Source organism: Sphaerulina musiva (genome assembly GCF_000320565.1).
Source record: "Sphaerulina musiva SO2202 unplaced genomic scaffold SEPMUscaffold_1, whole genome shotgun sequence".
NCBI lineage: Eukaryota > Fungi > Ascomycota > Dothideomycetes > Mycosphaerellales > Mycosphaerellaceae > Sphaerulina > Sphaerulina musiva.
The window spans coordinates 3365028-3383385 of NW_016017383.1; the positions used below are offsets into that span (position 1 = coordinate 3365028).

The following is an 18358-nucleotide window of genomic DNA, read 5'->3' on the forward strand; positions in this document are numbered from 1 at the left end:
TCTCCTGCACGCTCGTCGACAGCATCCCCTCCACCCACCGACACGATGCCTTTCGTGAGTATGCCCCATGTGTGCCCTTTGCAGCAGAGCGACCAGCTCCACCACCACCACCACCACCATCACCACCGCCGCCGCCGCCATTGAACAGAGGAGAGGTCGCCGCAAGTTGCTTCGGAATGGGGTCTGAAGCGTCAATTGCTGACTGAGGATTGAATCTACAGACCAAGTTGGTCAAGAACAGCGCCTACTTCAGGTGAGTCGTCTTTGCTTCCGCATTTCCCCCCTTCCTCCTCTGCTCCCACAACCGCTCGCGGGCAAGGTAACTCCTCACTGACACTGCGCCTGCCCCCATCAGCCGATACCAGGTCAAGTACAAGCGTCGCCGATCTGGTAAGACCGACTACTACGCTCGCAAGCGCCTCATCACCCAGGCCAAGAACAAGTACAATGCGCCAAAGTACCGCCTGGTCGTCCGCTTCACCAACCGGGACATCATCGCCCAGATCGTCACCTCTGAGCTCACCGGCGACAAGGTCTTTGTCGCTGCCTACGGCCACGAGCTGAAGCGCTACGGCGTCACCCACGGTCTCACCAACTGGGCCGCTGCCTACTGTGTCGGTCTGCTCATCGCCCGTCGCGCCCTCAACAAGCTCGAGCTCGAGGACACCTTCACCGGCGTTGAGGAGGCTGATGGCGAGTTCACCGAAACCCAGCCAGAGGAGGTTGATGGCGAGACCCGCCGCCCATTCAAGGTCTTCCTCGACGTCGGTCTCACCCGCACCAGCACCGGTGCTCGTGTCTTTGGCGCCATGAAGGGTGCCTCTGACGGCGGTCTCTACGTTCCTCACTCTGAGAAGCGTTTCCCAGGTTACGACATTGAGACTAAGGAGCTGGACGCGGAGACTCTGCGCAAGTACATCTTCGCTGGTCACGTTGCCGAGTACATGGAGACTCTTGCCGACGACGATGAGGAGCGCTACAAGTCGCAGTTCTCTGGCTACATTGATGACGAGATTGAGGCGGATGGTCTCGAGGAGCTGTACCAGGAAGCTCACAAGGCCATTCGTGAGGACCCATGGAAGAAAGACGAGGATGCGGGCGAGAAGAAGACCAAGGAGGAGTGGAAGGCCGAGTCACAAAAGTACAAGCTCAAGAAGCTCACACACGAGGAGCGTCGCCAACGCGTGCAGGAGAAGATCAAGACCCTTGCCCAGGAGCTGTAAATGCTCTGTGGTTCGAGCTTGTTCCCATCTGCTGGAGGTGTGCATTGTCATGGGTTAGCGCATTCATGCGACAGGACATGCACGGCGTTATGATTGGCACATTAGCATAGTGCTACGAAATGCGAAAAACGATGCAAACCTTCAATGATCACAATCATCGTTTGGCGTACCCCGACAATTCGAGCGTGTTGATGCTAACGCACGCGTCGGACAAAATCGTGAACCCTGATGCTCGGAATCTTTGGAGCTCGTCTTTTTGCTGGGTGCCAGCCAGTGCTGAGCATCTGCGCACGTTCTGGAACGTGTCATGAAATTTCCTCTACTGCACACATGCAGTGTCATTACGTCCTGGCGTCTTGTGCTAGATTCATCCTGGCCTTCATCTGCGACTCTTTAAATTCTTCCCATGCCCGGGGATCTAGCTCTTGTAGCCAACGCAAATCAGACTAGAAATGAACAAACACAAGTTAGCTGCTGTCTCCAATGACTGCATGTGAGTGATGTGTCCCGTCTTACCATATTGGCGCCTACTTTGCGAAGGGCAGAATCCCATCCATCATGCTCAACTAAACATTTCAATTCGGGCCCGCTGATGGCTTCTAGCTTGCCCTGGAGACCTCGGAGACGAGCCTCCTCTTCCTCTTTGCTCCAAAGAGGAGTCCCCTCGTCGAGCGCGGCCGGCGTGGCAGGTGAATCGACCACCGAACGACGCATACGCTGCCCGAGGCGATGCAGATGGCCCTCTTCCATGCCCAGAGCACGCGCGGCCAGCGAAACATCGCTATTGTGCCGAGAAACACGTGGTCGGAAAGCCGCGAACTCATCTTCGTCGAGCTCATCTTCGTCATCGGTCAGTTTGCCATTCGCCTCACTGGCCTTGATCAGGGGCACAACTGGTGCATCATTGGACGAAGTCGTTGACGTCGCCGCTGGCGAGGGCGGCGTGATTCGTGTCTCTGGGTATTCTTCCTCGAATCTTTGGATCATGCTCTGCAAAGTCTGATCCAGGAAAGCGAGCCGTCTGTACGCCATTTCATCACCATTGGCAGCCTCCTTGGCCAATGCCGGCGAGAGGCGAGCACGGATCTTACGAGCGCTGTCTAGAAGATTCTTGCTCATCTTCTTCGCCTTGCCACGCTGCTCCTCCTCTCCTCCAAGAAGGCCGTTGGATGAACCAGGCTGCTGACTTGGAGTCCTGGAACCAGAAAGAGAGTCTGGTATGCTGCTGCGTCGAATGTCGTCGGCTTTCTCACCAAGAACATATTGCAGAGCCCTGACAACACCAGCGCCACCAACAATATAATCTCCATCGGGACCGGGAGCGTCATCGTCATGGTTTTCCGAGTTGCCCTCAACATGACCAATGAGGTGCATCAGCACATCAGGCACTGTGATCTCTTTAACTTGCCTTTCGCCGCCGTGAGGCAATGCTAGAGACGCGGCTGCATCTGCAGTGTCCAGCGTGTGAGTTCCAGTAGCCTCTGCAATCGCAAAACGCTCCATATTGCGCAGGGAATAAGCAACTACCTGCTTCGCCAGAGCTTTGACAACCTCACTGTTATCTGCAGAAGGTACCTAGTACAAGTGAGCATGGTTACGTTCAAACAGGTCCACGTTACGACTTACATCAATGTCAATGCAAATCAGCGTGTTAGACACGCGAACTGCGGCCATGTAGCTCGCATACAAGGCGCATGCCTCCTCTTGGCTGGCCTCGTCTCTGGCACTTGCTAAAGCCGACAGCTGAGGATTTTCCAAGATGTTGATGTGAGCAAGTTGCGGCCCCTCGGGCAAGACATCTGCAAGGGCAATGGCCTGCTTGGAGCTCATACCCACATCTGCGAGGTGGATGCGCTTCATGTACTGCAGCTGGCCAATGTATCGCCTGAGCAGAGAGATTGTCCCATTGTCTTGTCCACAAAGATCAGGGTTGTGACTCAGGTCAATGAATCTAAAGCTAGGTAGCTTGATTAGTGCTGGGAACAGCACTTTGACCGATGCCGTGTCAAGATTGCAGCCTGCGAAGCTCAAGCCCCAGCAAGGCGTGCCATCTCTGGCGCTGAGCGCATCTGCAATTAGGTGAAGTTTATCTCGAAGGTCATTGCCACCGAGGTCGAGACCGCCGCATACCCCAGATCTCAGCCAATGTAGAGTGTGCTCCAGTCCCTCGTCGTCGAGATTATTGCCTGCAAACCCCAGTCTATTGATGCCGCAAATGATCGCACCGTCTACAATCTTTCTGATCTGTGGTGCACTCAAACCGCATTCCGACATAATGAGCTCTTCAAGTCTGTCGCCACCCAATCGTTGACTTAGGCACTTGAGCATCATCTCGCCAGCGTCTGCATCAGCTCCAGAATCCTTGGATCCATTCTGCAGGGGTTTCAGGGGAGTTCCATGTGCACTCGATGGGATTGTGGCAGGGAATTGCATCATAGAGAGATCTATTGCCTTGATAGACTTGCACATGTACAGAAAGAGACTGATGTGTTTCCAGCCGATTTGTGTGATACGCGGGTTGTTCTTGAGGGTGAGCTTCTCTATGATGCCACTTCGCTCCTCTTGATGGCGCACTTGCACGCCTTGCCTGTGTTTTGGTGTTGGACTTCTCCGTCTGGTAGGCTGTGGCCTCGTTGCTGCGAGGAGCCCTGCAAGGATGCAACGAAGGCCTTCGTCATTAAGGTCGGCATCTTCCAGCAGCAGCTTCTTGACAGGGACAACCGCAAGCCAGTCGCCGAGCGTGATCATATCGGCGAGTTGTAGGCGTGAGCCGGTAAGGTCGAGACAGTGCACAAGACCAGGCTCCAGCGGCACGCAGCATGTTGGGGACATCAATTGTTCCGTGATACGCTTCAGGATCGGGGTTTCTCGAAGCTGGCAGCACCGTCTGTAAATGCGAACGGGATCCGTCGTAGGTCTGTCCCGTTTCGTAGCGTCAATGGGAGGGGCGGGGGCTACAGTCGGTAGAGGCGCGCGATCTGGCGGCGAGGAGGACAAATCAGTGTCCATCGATAGCTCTACAGGTATGGATCCATTCTCCTCTGCCCGTCGACGCCTCTTCTCCTTGCGTTCCTTACGCTCCTCTTCCGACCTCTTCTTCTTTTCCTTTTTCCTGCTCATAGCATCTTTTTCGTCAATGCTGCCCACGGGAGGACTGGCACTGCCACCAGACAGCATGCTAGCTGCATCGTTGCCATGCTGATGGGAAATCGGCAGAGGCTTGCTCTTGTCCCCGAGCTCAGAGTTTGCCTTGTCCTCGGCATCTTGCTTGATCGCTTGAGGATGCTTGAGCGCTTCTCCCTCTGCACGTTCTTTCAACTTGACGTCCTTCTTCTTTTGCTTGCGCTCATCATCGTCGTCATCGTCTTCGTCATCTCTGTACTTGGGTCCTCCCGCGATCTCCACATCCACACAAAAAGATACTTTGCGCAGCCGGCTAGCATCCATCTCCGGCATCAGACATCTTTCGCGGTTGGGGTCTACATTGAGGATGCGCCGCTGGCACATGCCGCCCTTGCCCTGCACGCGGGGCACCGCAGCGCCCTGTCCAGCCGAAAGTTTGCGCGTGAGGTTGGAGAAGAAATTGGACGACTCTTTCGGCCGAAGGGGAATATGTGGTTCTGCTTTTTCCGCACTCGCAGGCGCAGCAGTCCCTGCGCCGCTCGAGAACACTGGGGTGGCTCCATTTGCAGCAGCTGCAGTCGCTGCAGCCGCGGACACAGGCGGCACCGCGCCGGCAGAGGCGCTGGGCGAGGACGAGAAATTGCTGCTGATCTTGTTTAACCAAGACGTCCGGCGGGGCATCGTCCTTCCATCGCTGTTCAATTTCTCGGAACTGGCGCGGCTGAGCAGACCAGGCCGTTTGTTGCTCGACCTGCTGCCGCCAGTGGGCGGAGGCGTGGCTGACGGCGGGGTCGAGGACGAGGTGGCGGGAGGCGACGTCGGGATGGTCGCGTGCGCAGTAGAGTCTCGGACAGACTCCGCTGGCGTGGCAGGAGCGACCTCGACCTCGCCGGGAAGGTACGGCGAGGTCTGGGGTTTCAGCTTCTCATCGAGCGGGAGGTGTGCGGGGCCGCTGGTCTTGACATCGCGAGGTGCTGTAGAGTGTCGCCGTCGGTTTAGTCACTTTCTGTCCTCACAGCGACCGCGCAGGATCATGATTATGCACGCACGCACGAATTCACTCACTCACCTTTGGGACTTTTGTACGAGGCAAACGAGCTCACGTCCACACCGTGTATTTTCTCCATGCTCGCTGCGTCCACTCTCCAACCTGCACTCTCATCGTCCTTCTTCAGTCGCCATGAAGCAGTCCAGATAGACGGGATGCGGTTATTTTGAGGGGTGATGGTGGTGGTGGTGGTGATGGTGGTGTTGTGAGCTTCGCCGGCCGTGTATCCCACTCTGGAGCCGTCGCACAGCAAATGCGGTTCGAACTGCTGCTGCACCACGATGTCATTCCCGCTCTCGTGACCCTCCATCTTTGGTCGTCGGGGCGGTTTGCGGCCGTCCGCCGTCGCTAGTCCGAGTACTTCTGCGAACAGCATGGACATGACAAATGTGGGCGAGCGGACATGTCTACCGCAGTAAAGGTACCTGTAGCCAGCAGTGCAGGACAACGCTGTATATGTGTCCCACCTCTACACGCGAGCGGTCGCCGCCATGTGTATCGTGATGAGGAGCCGCTGATGATTTAAGCACGATCCCCCAAGCACGCATGTCCTGTGAGATAGAGGTAGTCTGTAGGGAATAAGGGAATTCATCCTCAATTACCGACCCCACCTATTATTGTACATGAAGTATTTGTAGACTCATTTTCCGACCAGGAGCAGGTCAGCATTCGGGAACGACTGGCACGATCCTCGAGGTTGTGCTCTCGGCAGAGTTTTGCGCAACCACCTGCGTCCATCCATCTGCAACGCATCTGCGAATGGGGCCGCAGAAGCTCGCCAGTCTTCAGCCGCTGCTCTGCCACGAAAGGAACCTGCTGACACTGGCTATAACCAACGCGATGCTTGCGGCGCTAGGGCTACCTTAGGCGTACAACGTAATCATAATGCCCTATCTAGAGCCGCACAAAGCAGCCGTGGAACAGCAACAATAACAACGCGAGAATAGATTGGGCCAACGATACCAGTCTGTGCCATCCCTACCGCTTGTCTCGAACCTCAGCTAAGCATCCCGGGGCTGCGAAATGGGCTTGATGATCTCGAAAAGAAGTTCTAACAAGCTGCATCGGGACTCGAGTAGACTCGTAGAGTGTGACAGCTGATCTGTAGACCACGAGGTGACGAAGGAGCCACATTGCCGTGCAGCATTTGCAGTCCTGAACAGGCGAGTCCGAAGCGAGAGCGCCTTTTGCCTTGAATGGTACGACTCGGCTTGCTGGTCATACATCGGTCGACCGTCGCAGATTCACTTTTTGATATCGACTACATTGAATAAGGCAGCTCTGTTGAATCCGAGCAGAGACCCTTTTTAATTAATAACACTTGGGAAAGATCTTCGTCCTAGAAAGCTAGCATCACAGCAACGGCCCGTTGCGTGGATGCTCGTAGTTCTACCACCTAATTTATTACTGACCCGAGACTGATTCAGAAATCATGCTGGTACCTGTATAATTAGAAGTCTTATCAGGCAAGCAGCAAGCTGCGACGCAACTGCATTGCTGACTGTGGCGTCGGTAGAAGACGATTTGGTAGCGAAATGGCGGTCGGACCTTCTATTGAGGGCCTTACCGCCAGATCTATTACCTACCACCCCGTATCATCTCACAACTCTTGACAAACGCCCATAACGCCCATAACGCCACACGACAACCCCCGTGAACCGCCACGCATGAACCAGTTTGCGGGCACATCGTCTTCAAAGACGACGTCGTCCAGCCGCGAGAGAGGCTGGTTCCATCTGAGCTTGCACCGCACCGTCGTGTCGATCGTCACGCTCTCTGCGTAGGCAAGGCCTTGTGATCTGCACCTGTGATTGCTGTTGCTACCACTGAGGCGCTGTATGCTTTGAAGGCGCGGCTTATTGACATGTCGAGCCGTGGGAAACAGCTAATGCTGCCGGCGAAGGTCACGCCTTACTTTGGACGACGGCTCTTGAATCCGCCTCGTGCCAGAGAGCGGCATCTGATTGGCCCAAAATTAACAGCAGACGATGGCTGCGTGGAAGATGTGTTGCGGTAGGGACTCGGGAGCTGGCAGTATGTGTCGCGTGCACCGCAAAGGCCGCTGAGCTAGGCTGCCTCCGCTGGTCTTATATCAAGAAGCTGGAGTGGTGGTAGAACTACCACATACCTCATTAACCATTCTCTGAGCTGCTCTGTTCTTTTCCGGTGCTAGACCTCATCCCTGCAGCCTCGACTGTGTACCTGCGCCAGAGTCACCCCGAAGTGACGTATCGCCGACAGACGCCTGAACTACCTACTTTAGGTACCGGACAACGCGGAGAGAGTGCTGGAGGACTGGTGGGTGGGCCTTGGATTGCACGGAGGGGCTGCGTATATGGGCGAGAGGCAGTGTTGTTGAAAGAGCATGCATGATATCTACGAGACGGAGGCGTGATTAGGACAACTGCCCACGATGCGGGTCTGCGCTGGCCTGTTCGCTCATGTGCTGCTGGCGGTGCAGACAGCGGCCGCGCCTCCAGCTCAGGTGCCTCTGAGCGAGTCTTTCAAAGAGCCTCTGGGAGATGCTCAGATAGGAAAGAAACGGCCACTCCATGGTCGGTTTCTGCACATCACTGGTGAGTTGTACCAATCGTATGCAGCCATATGCAGCCGAATCTAGCGAGTGGGACTGACTCCGGCAGACTTCCACCCGGATCGGTTTTATGAGGTCTACACGTCGACGTCTGAAGAGGCGGCATGTCACCGAGGGCAGGGTCCGGCAGGCATATATGGCGCCGAGACCAGCGAGTGTGACAGTCCGATCGCTCTGATCAACAAGACCATGGACTTTGTCGCAAAAGAGTTCAAGGACAAGGTGGATTTTGTGATATGGACCGGTGACTCTGCGCGACACGACAACGATGACGACCTGCCGCGCACATCGGAGCAAGTGCTTGGACTTAACAAGTTCATGGTTCAGAAGATGGCTGAAGTATTTGGTAAGCACGATGGCGACGAGGAGGACGAAGACCCCAATAACGACTTCATTATTCCTATTGTGCCCAACCTGGGAAACAACGACATTCTCCCGCACAACATTCTAGCCAAGGGACCAAATAAGTGGACAAGGGCGTACGCAGGGCTATGGAGGCAATTCATCCCACAAGTACAGTCACACTCATTCGAGCAAGGAGGCTGGTTCTATGTGGAAGTGATTCCCGGAAAGCTCGCGGTCTTCAGCTTAAACACGATGTATTTCTTCGGCAGCAACGCGGCAGCAGACGGTTGCGCACTTCACGGCGAACCGGGGTACCAACAAATGGAATGGCTTCGCGTACAACTGCAGTTCATGCGCGATCGAGGCATGAAGGCGATGATGGTTGGGCATGTTCCACCTGTTCGTCAAGAGGCCAAAACGTTATGGGACGAAACATGCTGGCAGAAGTATACGTTGTGGACTCGACAATTCAGAGACGTAATCGTCAGCAGTCATTTTGGCCACTTCAATTATGATCACTTCATGTTTCAAGACTTTAAAGACCTCAAGAAGGGTACAAAGAAAGGGCAAATGCAGTCTTTACAGGCACTTCAAGAAGACGATGACGTTTCCGCACAAGTGAAGCCGGACTACTTCTTGCAGCTACGGGATGAGTGGTCAAAGTTACCCTCGCCCCCTCAAGCCAAAGCTCACAACTGGCTCGTTATGGCGTTCGGCAAGCAGAAGGACTTCAAGAAGAAGCAGAAAAAGTATTTGAAGAAGATTGGTGGCAAATATGCTGAACGCTTCTCTGCCAGTTTTGTAAGCGCCAGTGTAGTACCGAATTTGTTTCCAACGATGCGTGTGTTCGAATACAATATTACAGGCCTCGAGCACCACAACTTCGACCAGAGCACTATACCGGCTCCAGCACCATTCGACTTTAACAGTACTGGAGTCTCGATTGATGGAAAAAAGAAGCAGAAGAAGAAAAAGAAGGCACATAAGAAGTACAAGTTTACAGTACCGGAGGCGCCCTCGAAATCATCAGTGCCCGGCCCAGCCTATTCGCCCCAGACATTCTCGTTGCTGAGGTATCAACAGTACTTTGCTAATCTGACATATATCAATAACGATTTCACGCAAGACTTGAGCGGCACTGGTGCGAGTGCTGCGAAGTGGCACGAAGGCAAGCACAAGGGTAAAAAGCCACACGAAAAGGATCACAAACCAACGCCCAGAAAGTTCAAGTATGAAGTACTTTACGACACCAAGGAAGACAAGGTGTACCATTTGGATGATCTCACAGTGCCTAGCATGATTGAGCTGGCGAGAAGAATAGGCGATTTCAAGGCAGAAGGCGCAAGCGAAATGGACGAAGATGGTCACGTTGAGAATGAGTGCCGAGAAGTTAGTGATCAGGGCAAGAAGAAGGAGAAGAAGAAGCACGGCAAGAAGAAGCACGGCAAGAAGAAGCACCATAAAGGGGGAAAGAAGCATCGACATCGTCAGCGAAATGAGGCATGGTATACGTTCGTACGCAGGGCATACGTCGATACCATGAGCCCCGAGGAGTTAGAGGACGAGTTTGGATGTTGATCAGCAACTCACGACAGATGAAATTCACGAAAAATTTGGATCATGGCGTAAAGGAATGTGCGGTTGGTCCACTTCAAAGAAGTTCTTGTGGCATAGGCTCAGCCGGATCTGCATGATTCCAGTATCATCACTCGCCGTCCACTGTGTTCAGGAGAACGTCGCTTGCCTGCTGGGCGGCAACGTTTTCTCGATCTTGGAATCATCCCCGTGTAACAAGGTAGTAACTCTTTCAGTCTCGCGGGTGCTGAAGACAACCGAAGAGGTCGATACCAGCGTTTCGCCACCAAAGCAATGACTGCGCCGCTCCAAGCAGGCTCAGCCTGCTCTTTGTACGGCATTTCGGAACGGAGAGTGAGCATTGCCATACTGGCACTGTGTACTATCTCTCTCGGAATTGCTATAATTTGTGCCATCCAGAGCAAAAGACAGCACAGCATGCAGTGGCAACGATCGATGTTCAAGAGCTTTTGCACGTCTGTCGTAGCAGAAGCAGACAATCGTCCACGAGCATGTGCCGTCAATGGCATAGGCGGCTTGACCTGGACAGCAAGGGTTCAGAGCAACATGGTCGTCACATGCAAGACAAAATAAGCCTCAATAAGGTATGCAAGACGGCGTGGGCGGAAGGACTCTGGGATGAGGTGCCAGGTGTTTGGTCCAGCCGACCTCGGCTCGGCTATTCCGGTCGGCGAAAGATGAGCACAACCTCCGACTTGCGAGAACGAGGACCAGGGGGGGAGGGGGGATCGCGGCGCGGGTGAACTCGATATAATATACTGTTGTAAATGTGAGCTTCATGTGAAGAAAAAATAAAGATATTCCCAGCCCGCTAAGACCAAAGCTGACCTCTGGCCGTGATACACCACCAAACACAGCCACCTCATACAGTAAGTAGTAGGACATGGGCACTACCTTATTCTGAGCCCATGCCCACCACCGCATCCACCTCGTAAGTTACACCGGACACAAGCCTTGAGCAGGCAAGTGAGCATCGGGTGACCGATCCATGAATGATGGCGGCGGCGATGGCGAGACTGGAGTGCCGCTGACCAAAAACACTTCTCCTTCCTCTCTTCTCTTCTTCTTTCTCCCCTTCCTATTCCTACTCCTCCTCCTCCTACTCTCCCTCCCCTATCCACCGCACGAACCACTCTTCACTCGTCGAGCCCTGCACCGGCTGGCCATACCCGGATTCTCCTTATTCGTCTCCGCTGGGAGACGTTGCACAAGATGGCTGTCGACTTGCGTGACACGGTCCCCATACCGCAACCCAAAGGGTACCCTCTGATCGGCAACGTTCTTGAGGTCATGGGCGATGTGCCCATCATGGCCCTGGCCAATCTAGGGAAACAATATGGCGAGATTTTCCGTCTAAACATAGTTGGCCAAAATTCTGCATTTGTTTCGAGCCACGCGCTTACGAACGAGTTGTGCGACGAGAAGAGATTCCACAAGCTTGTCTCTTCCTCACTGGCCGAACTACGAGAAGGTGTAGCGGACGGCCTCTTTACCGCGCATGACCATGAAACGAACTGGGAGACTGCGCATCGAACGTTAGTTCCTGCATTTGGGCCTATGAATATCAAGGACATGTAAGCCGCCCCCCGTTGCTCCATACCTATCTCATGTCTCACTGAGCTCCCAGCCAGGGTTCGAGACGCATTACTTGAACAATCTGCTTACCTTCAATCCTCACGGTTAGGTTTGGTGATATGAAGGATATCGCCAGTCAGCTGGTTCTCAAATTTGCACGCCACGGCAGTGCATATAGGATATCGGCAACCGAAGATTTCACGCGCCTGACGCTGGATACGTTGGCTCTGTGTAGCATGAATTATCGGTTCAATTCTTTCTATACCGAAGAAGAGCATCCGTTCGTCGCGGCAATGGTGGGATTCCTCAAGTATGCGAGCGTTCGAGCAAAACGCCCAGCGTGGATGCGCACTTTCTACAGCTCGGATGAGGCCCAGTGGAGGTCTGACATCGCGTATATGAGGAAATTGAGTGGCGAGCTAGTGCAGCAGCGTCGCGACAATCCCAAGGCTACGAATGACCTGCTGAATGCTATGCTCAACGGAAAGGATCCCAAAACAGGGAACATGCTTCCCGCGGAGTCGATCATCGACAATATGATCACATTTTTGGTTGCCGGGCACGAGACAACATCTGGCATGCTCTCATATTGTTTCTACCTCCTGCTGAAGAATCCAGATGCTTACAGGAAAGCACAGGAAGAGGTCGATCGAGTGGTGGGCAAAGACAGCATTCAATACGAGCATTTGAACAAATTGCCTTACATCACAGCTGTGCTCCGAGAGACAGCGAGGCTACACGCCACGGCCCCGGCATTCACCCTGACACCGAGAAGCCCGCATGGAGAGGTGATTGGCGGCAAATACTTCCTTGCTCAAGGCGAGCCTGCCGTGATCCTCCTGCATAATGTCCATCGAGATCCTGCGGTCTATGGGGATGATGCCGAGGAGTTCAGACCGGAACGAATGCTGGACGAGAACTTTGCCCAATTGCCGCCCAACTCATGGAAGCCATTCGGGAATGGTGCTCGTGGTTGCATCGGAAGACCGTTCGCGTGGCAAGAGATGATGCTGGTGCTCCCCATGCTGCTCCAATACTTCAATTTCTCTCTCGATGACCCCCAGTACACCCTCCAAACCGCCTTCACCCTCACAATCAAGCCCAAAGACCTTGTGATCAGGGCTACGCTGCGCGAAGGCTGGACCGCCAGAAAGGTCGAGCAGCACTTGAATCGGTCCAGCGATCTGGAAACCAGCACAGCCAAGGCCCATCCAACTCCTACAGCCCCAACAACACAAGATAGTGGACATCCGATCACGATTCTGTATGGCAGCAACAGTGGCACCTGTGAGGCTTTGGCACATACCTTAGCCGCTGATGCCAGAGGGCACGGGTTCTTGCCCACCACGGTCGACACACTGGACTCTGCGAAACAGAATTTGCCTGCAGATCAACCGATCGTGATCATCACCGCAAGCTACGAAGGTCAACCTACGGACAACGCGGGCCACTTCTACAACTGGCTTCAAAATGTGACTGAACTCAAGACGTCATATGCGGTTTTTGGATGTGGTCATAGCGACTGGCGGCAGTCATTTCATCGCATCCCCGCCAGTATCGACAGTCTTCTCGAGAAGGCCGGGAGCACTCGTATCTGCAAGATGGGCTCGGCAGATGCTGCAAAAGGAGATATGATTTCCGACTTCAACGGCTGGGAGGACGAGACTCTATGGCCTGCACTGCAGAAGCAATACACATGTACAGACAGTGAAACTTCTTCACCTTCTCATGGCCAATCCCTTTCGGTGGAGGTCTTCAGCAAGCGGGCGTCCCATCTTCGATCAGATGTATCAGAAGCCAGGGTGGTTTCTGCAAAAGTGCTATCCGCACCAGGGGTAGCGCCGAAGAGACACATTGAGCTTCAACTCCCCAGCGACATGACATATCGCGCAGGAGACTACCTTGCGGTGCTGCCGCTGAACCCTGCGGAAACTGTCCATCGAGTCCTAGCTCGCTTTTCTCTGCCTTGGGATGCCATGCTCTCCATCACATCCAAAGACCACACGACTCTGCCCACGGAACATCCTGTATCGGCGCAGGACCTGTTCTCGGCATATCTCGAACTTTCGCAGCCTGCCACGAAGCGTAACGTCACCATGCTCATCGAGGTCAGCCACGAAGAGGCGATCAAAGAGGAGCTCAAGAAGCTTTCTGACGACTTTGATGCGGAGATTACCGCGAAGCGTGTCTCTCTGCTCGACCTGGTAGAACGGTTTCCCACGATAGCTCTGCCTTTATCGGCATTCATTTCGTCGCTGATCTCGATGCGTGTCCGTCAATATTCCATCTCGTCTTCGCCGCTTTCCGATCAGAATCGCGCAACACTCACATATGCCGTTCTTGATGAGCCTTCGACTTCAGGGCAGGGACGTCACATTGGGGTAGCGTCAAATTACCTCTCACAACTCAAACCTGGAGACATTGTTCATGTGGCAGTGAAGCCTTCCCATGCCTCCTTTCATCTGCCATCGAGCCCCGAGACAACTCCAATCATTATGATAGCTGCTGGCGCCGGCTTGGCGCCCTTCCGCGGGTACATACAAGAAAGGGCTTCACAGATTCAGTCTGGGCGGACACTTGCACCAGCACACTTGTACTTTGGGTGTCGATATCCCGATAAGGATGATCTCTATCGCGATGAGATTGATTCCTGGGAGCAAATCGGAGCAGTAGTCGCGCATCGATGCTTTAGCCAAGCGCCAGAGCAGTCTGGCGGCCACAAGCATGTCGATGGTCTCATCCTGCAAGACAAGGAGCTTCTTTCAGAACTATGGGAAGGGGGCGCAAAAGTCTACGTCTGTGGCAGTCGAGGACTGGGAGACAGCGTGAAGAAGGCATTTATCAAGCTGGCAAAAGAAAAGGCTGTCGCCGATGGCAACAAGAACGCCGAGGACGATGCCAAATTGGAGAAGTGGTTCGAAAGTCTCCGCAATGAGCGTTTCGCCACGGACGTATTCACTTGAAGTCGTTGTGCTTGGGCGAGGTACATTGATTGTGTAGTTATAGGACATGTAGGTTGAGAAGTAGAAACCAAAGGGGGTAAGAGACTCCAGATTACATAAGCATGAAAGTGTTCTCACGTGATACCGTAAGCAGGGTGCGTGCCGGGCAGGTGCCGAACGCGAACGCGAACGCGTCTCGCTTTCGCTCTTCCTTCCAGAAGGTACCTTGCCTTCTACCTCGCATTGCTTGCCACACCCACCTTCACCGACGAGACCTCCGATACCTCCCCGCCGCACGACCCGATGGCCGACGACGAGGTGGCGGGCCCGCTGTTCGAGGGCGTCGTTTTCACCATCATCCCCAGCGACGATATTAGCGAGGAGCGCGTCAACACGCTGCTGAACGCGCTCCACGATGGCGGCGCGACCTTTCGTGCTCTTCACGACGACGACCAGTCCATCGTCGACATCGACACCGTGACACACGTAATCTCGAGTCACGTCGACTTCCCGCAGTACTCGCGCTGTCTGGACCTGGGCATCTACGTGGTGAAGCCGTCGTGGCTGCGCGACTGTCTGGCGAAGGGCCGGCAGACGTCGCCCCGCCAGCACAGTCCCGACCCCAGCCAGTACTTCCACGACGTCGTGTTGTGCTGTGCAGATGTGCCCGAGGGGGACGCGGATGCCATCAAGGCCGGCGTCATAGCACTTGGGGGCCAGCCGAGCAGAGCCATGACCAAGCTCGTCACGCACATCATCACCTTGAGCACAAACAATAACAAGTGCAAGGTTGTTGCTGAGCAGGGCTTGAACTGCAAGATCGTGCTGCCGCATTGGTTCGATGCCTGTGTCAAGCTCGGCAAGAAGATTAGCGAAGGGCCATACCTCTTTCCCAATCCAGAGATTATGCGCAGAGATAATGGTCCTGTGAGGCCCTCGCCTACACCACAGCTGAAAGGTGCCACCTCTGCGACGCCTACTGGCATGCCCATGAGCCCTCCACCGAGCCCATCGAAATCCCGCAAGGCTTTCGCGGCACTCGCCTGCAGGAAGATATTCTTTGCTGAGGATCTGAATATATCTGAGCATCTGAAACGCGCATTGCTTGATATCGTCGAGGCTGGCGCCGCTGAGATTGTCAATGATGTGGACGAATGCGATATCTATATCGGTGCCTACCGTGATGGCGAGGAATACATCCGAGCCTCACAAGCTGGAAAGGAGGTGGCGAATCTTGCTTGGCTCTACCATGTTATCCAGCGAAACAGGTACTCGAGCCCACTGCGCAAGCTCCTGCATTATCCACTCCCTCGACATGGCATTCCTGGGTTTGAGAATATGAAGATCAGTCTGTCCAACTACAGCGGAGAAGCCCGGTTATACGTCGAGAACCTGATCAAATACAGTGGTGCCGAGTATACCAAGACGATGAAGCAAGATAACACACATCTCATCACTGCTCACCGCTCGGGAGAGAAGTGCGACGCTGCTCAAGAATGGAACATCCAGATTATCAACCATCTCTGGCTAGAAGAGAGCTTCGCGAAGTGTGTCATACAAGCACCATCTAACCCCAGATTCAGCCACTTTCCGACTCGTACGAACTTGGGCGAGGTCACTGGCCAAACGAGTTTGGATATGAAGAGTGTTGAGCGTATATTCTTTCCCAGGCCCAAATCACCACGGAAAGTACTCGTTCGAGAACAGCCCGCGCCGCGCCAGAAGATAGCCGGAAGTACTGATGATGTGGATGCGGCTCCTGCACACGAGAACATGGATATTGATACGGCGCCTATTACGGAAGACGTTGACACTGAAGACGACGCGACCCCAGGGGGTGGAGAAGTGGCTGGGCCGAAGCCACCCAGGAAGAAACCTGGCCGAACGAAGAAGTCACACGTCACGGCCACTCCTCGTTCTCTGGCACCATCCAAGGATGACAAGGACTCACCAATGCTTCCGAGCACTGGCCGTGCCTCGAAAATGAAAGCAATGGAGAGTATACACGATGCAGTCGCAGACATTGAGGCGTATCAGAAAGAGAGCAAGCGCAAAGGTGGGGTTGTCTATGGTGGACGACGAGGAGCAGATGCGGTTTCCTCTCCTGCACCAGCAGCACGGCGCTCAAAGAAGCGAACGAGTGACGAGTATGAAGCTTCGGCCATGGATCCCGACCTTAGCGATGGCGAAACCCAAGCGCACAATGCAAAGGCCAACAAGAAGGCAAAGACCAGCACAAGCGCGCCTACGCTTCCACCCATAAAGTTTAGAATGATGGTAACTGGAGACGATCGATGGCAGGACCACGCCAGTAAGGAGTCGAAAGATAAAATGGCCCTTCGCCATATGGGGGTACTGATCACTCAAGACCCCAAAGAGGTCGATATTCTCGTCGCGCCAAAGATATTGCGCACCAAGAAATTCGTATGCGCATTAGCGGGTGCTCCTCTGGTGGTTGATACATCGTTCCTCGACAGTGCCCTCGATGAGAAGAAGCTCATTCCACGCCCGCCCATGCTGGAGGATCGAGAGGGAGAGAAGCGGTTTGGATTCAAATTGACCGAGTCGCTGGAGCGTGCGAAGCAGAACAACCACCAGCTGTTTGCTGGGTGGTCAATTTATGTCACCAAAGATGTCAAGGGTGGATTTGACACGTACAAGGACATTGTCGCTCTCAATGGCGGTACAGCGCTATTGTATCAGGGTCGCACAGGTGTCTCGATGGCTCGACGTCGTCCACGGGATGATCCTGCAGTGGGGCTGGAATGCGAGAATCAAGGCAAAGACGATGAGTATGGCTGCGTCTACTTGGTATCAGGCGAGACTGCACCAGAGATCAAGATATGCAAGACGTTTCGAAAAGAGGCTGAAAAACAGGGCCTCGAAGCCCGTATTGTCACATCAGATTGGCTGCTCAATGCTGCATTGAGTCAAGAGATTGTATTTCGAGAGAAGTACTTGTTGGACAAAGACAGTGTGACCAGTCAGCGTGCAGGTTGAGGTTGTCTCACCCGATGTCAAGCATGGGGTTGACAGGTGTTGGAGACCATTGTGTAGACGGAAATGGTGGTTCAGCGGGCTTGACTTTGAAGCCAGAGTACTGCAAGAAAAGTCCGAATTGCACTTGAGCGATAACTTTTATGATAATGTTTTCACGAATGGTGAATTGGAATCAAATCAGTACATGGTGCTCCGAGTTGTGTGATATGTTTGTTGTTAGGAGGTAGTAGGCTCCTATGGAAGCTGTATCTGACTGTCTGCAGAGCCAAGTCTTTCTTGCTCGCCCCAAAGATATCACTCATTACCTCCTGTGGTCTCCATCGAGATTCTTGAAACGGCCATTTTGTCCCAAGTCTTGGGCAACGATTCCTTTCCCTACCGGCTTGCAGCGCAGCCCTGTGGCAGACAATCATATCTGAGGTACCTACCTTAGGTATGCACGCTTTGATGAGACATCACCTAGCCCTACACGAATGAATAGCGTCAAAAATCACCTCTGTCTCAGAAGCTGCATATTTCCCATGTTTGGAGTTCTCGTTCTTTCTTCTTCGTTATTTGTTGTTGTCGGAGAATACATGTATGTACCTTGAGAATGGCGCCGACATGTTGTGAAACACCACCAAACGGTTGGAATCCTGGTACTGTTTGTAACTGTACTATACCGGCTCGCCTGGGCCTGGGCCTGGCCGCGGCCGCAATTCTACCGCTTTACCTATTCACCGAAACTGACTGGTCTATTTTTCTTCACACACACTCTTTCATTACACACACTGTTTGGAACTGTTGTTACACATGCAACGAACGGGTTCATTCCCCACGTTTGACCATGCTTCCCATGTATGGACCCAAAACAACAAACCAATCTCTATAAAACCAAACAACGAATTCTTTAAATATCAACATCTACGATGAT

At 53.7% G+C, this 18358-nt stretch overlaps 5 protein-coding genes across 5 annotated transcripts; 4 read left to right on the forward strand and 1 right to left on the reverse strand.

Moving 5' to 3' along the window:
- Nucleotides 1–21: 21 nt before the first annotated feature.
- Nucleotides 22–5552, reverse strand: SEPMUDRAFT_77609 (RNI-like protein). Its single transcript, XM_016910168.1, has 6 exons — nt 5416–5552; nt 2850–5320; nt 1740–2798; nt 353–1669; nt 222–250; nt 22–54 (listed from the first exon to the last, which is right to left on the reverse strand). The coding sequence occupies exons 1-4, from the start codon at nt 5471–5473 to the stop codon at nt 1565–1567; spliced, it is 3693 nt and encodes a 1230-aa protein (XP_016765517.1). The 5' UTR covers nt 5474–5552; the 3' UTR covers nt 22–54; nt 222–250; nt 353–1564.
- On the forward strand, nt 46–1223 carry SEPMUDRAFT_138089 (60S ribosomal protein L5; the record flags this gene model as incomplete). The annotated part of the gene is made up of 3 exons (XM_016902862.1): nt 46–54; nt 222–253; nt 356–1223. 3 exons carry the CDS (start codon nt 46–48, stop codon nt 1221–1223), a joined length of 909 nt encoding a protein of 302 aa, XP_016765518.1.
- A 1985-nt stretch (nt 5553–7537) lies between the features above and the next one.
- Nucleotides 7538–10728, forward strand: SEPMUDRAFT_146430 (Endopolyphosphatase). The gene is made up of 2 exons (XM_016903650.1): nt 7538–7970; nt 8037–10728. Exons 1-2 carry the CDS (start codon nt 7808–7810, stop codon nt 9908–9910), a joined length of 2037 nt encoding a protein of 678 aa, XP_016765519.1. The 5' UTR covers nt 7538–7807; the 3' UTR covers nt 9911–10728.
- Nucleotides 10729–11229: 501 nt separating this feature from the next.
- On the forward strand, nt 11230–14566 carry SEPMUDRAFT_146431 (bifunctional P-450/NADPH-P450 reductase). Its single transcript, XM_016903651.1, has 2 exons — nt 11230–11502; nt 11613–14566. Exons 1-2 carry the CDS (start codon nt 11237–11239, stop codon nt 14464–14466), a joined length of 3120 nt encoding a protein of 1039 aa, XP_016765520.1. The 5' UTR covers nt 11230–11236; the 3' UTR covers nt 14467–14566.
- Nucleotides 14567–14723: 157 nt separating this feature from the next.
- SEPMUDRAFT_146432 (uncharacterized protein) lies at nt 14724–17626 on the forward strand. The gene has a single exon (XM_016903652.1). It carries the CDS (start codon nt 14749–14751, stop codon nt 17443–17445), a length of 2697 nt encoding a protein of 898 aa, XP_016765521.1. The 5' UTR covers nt 14724–14748; the 3' UTR covers nt 17446–17626.
- Nucleotides 17627–18358: the final 732 nt, after the last annotated feature.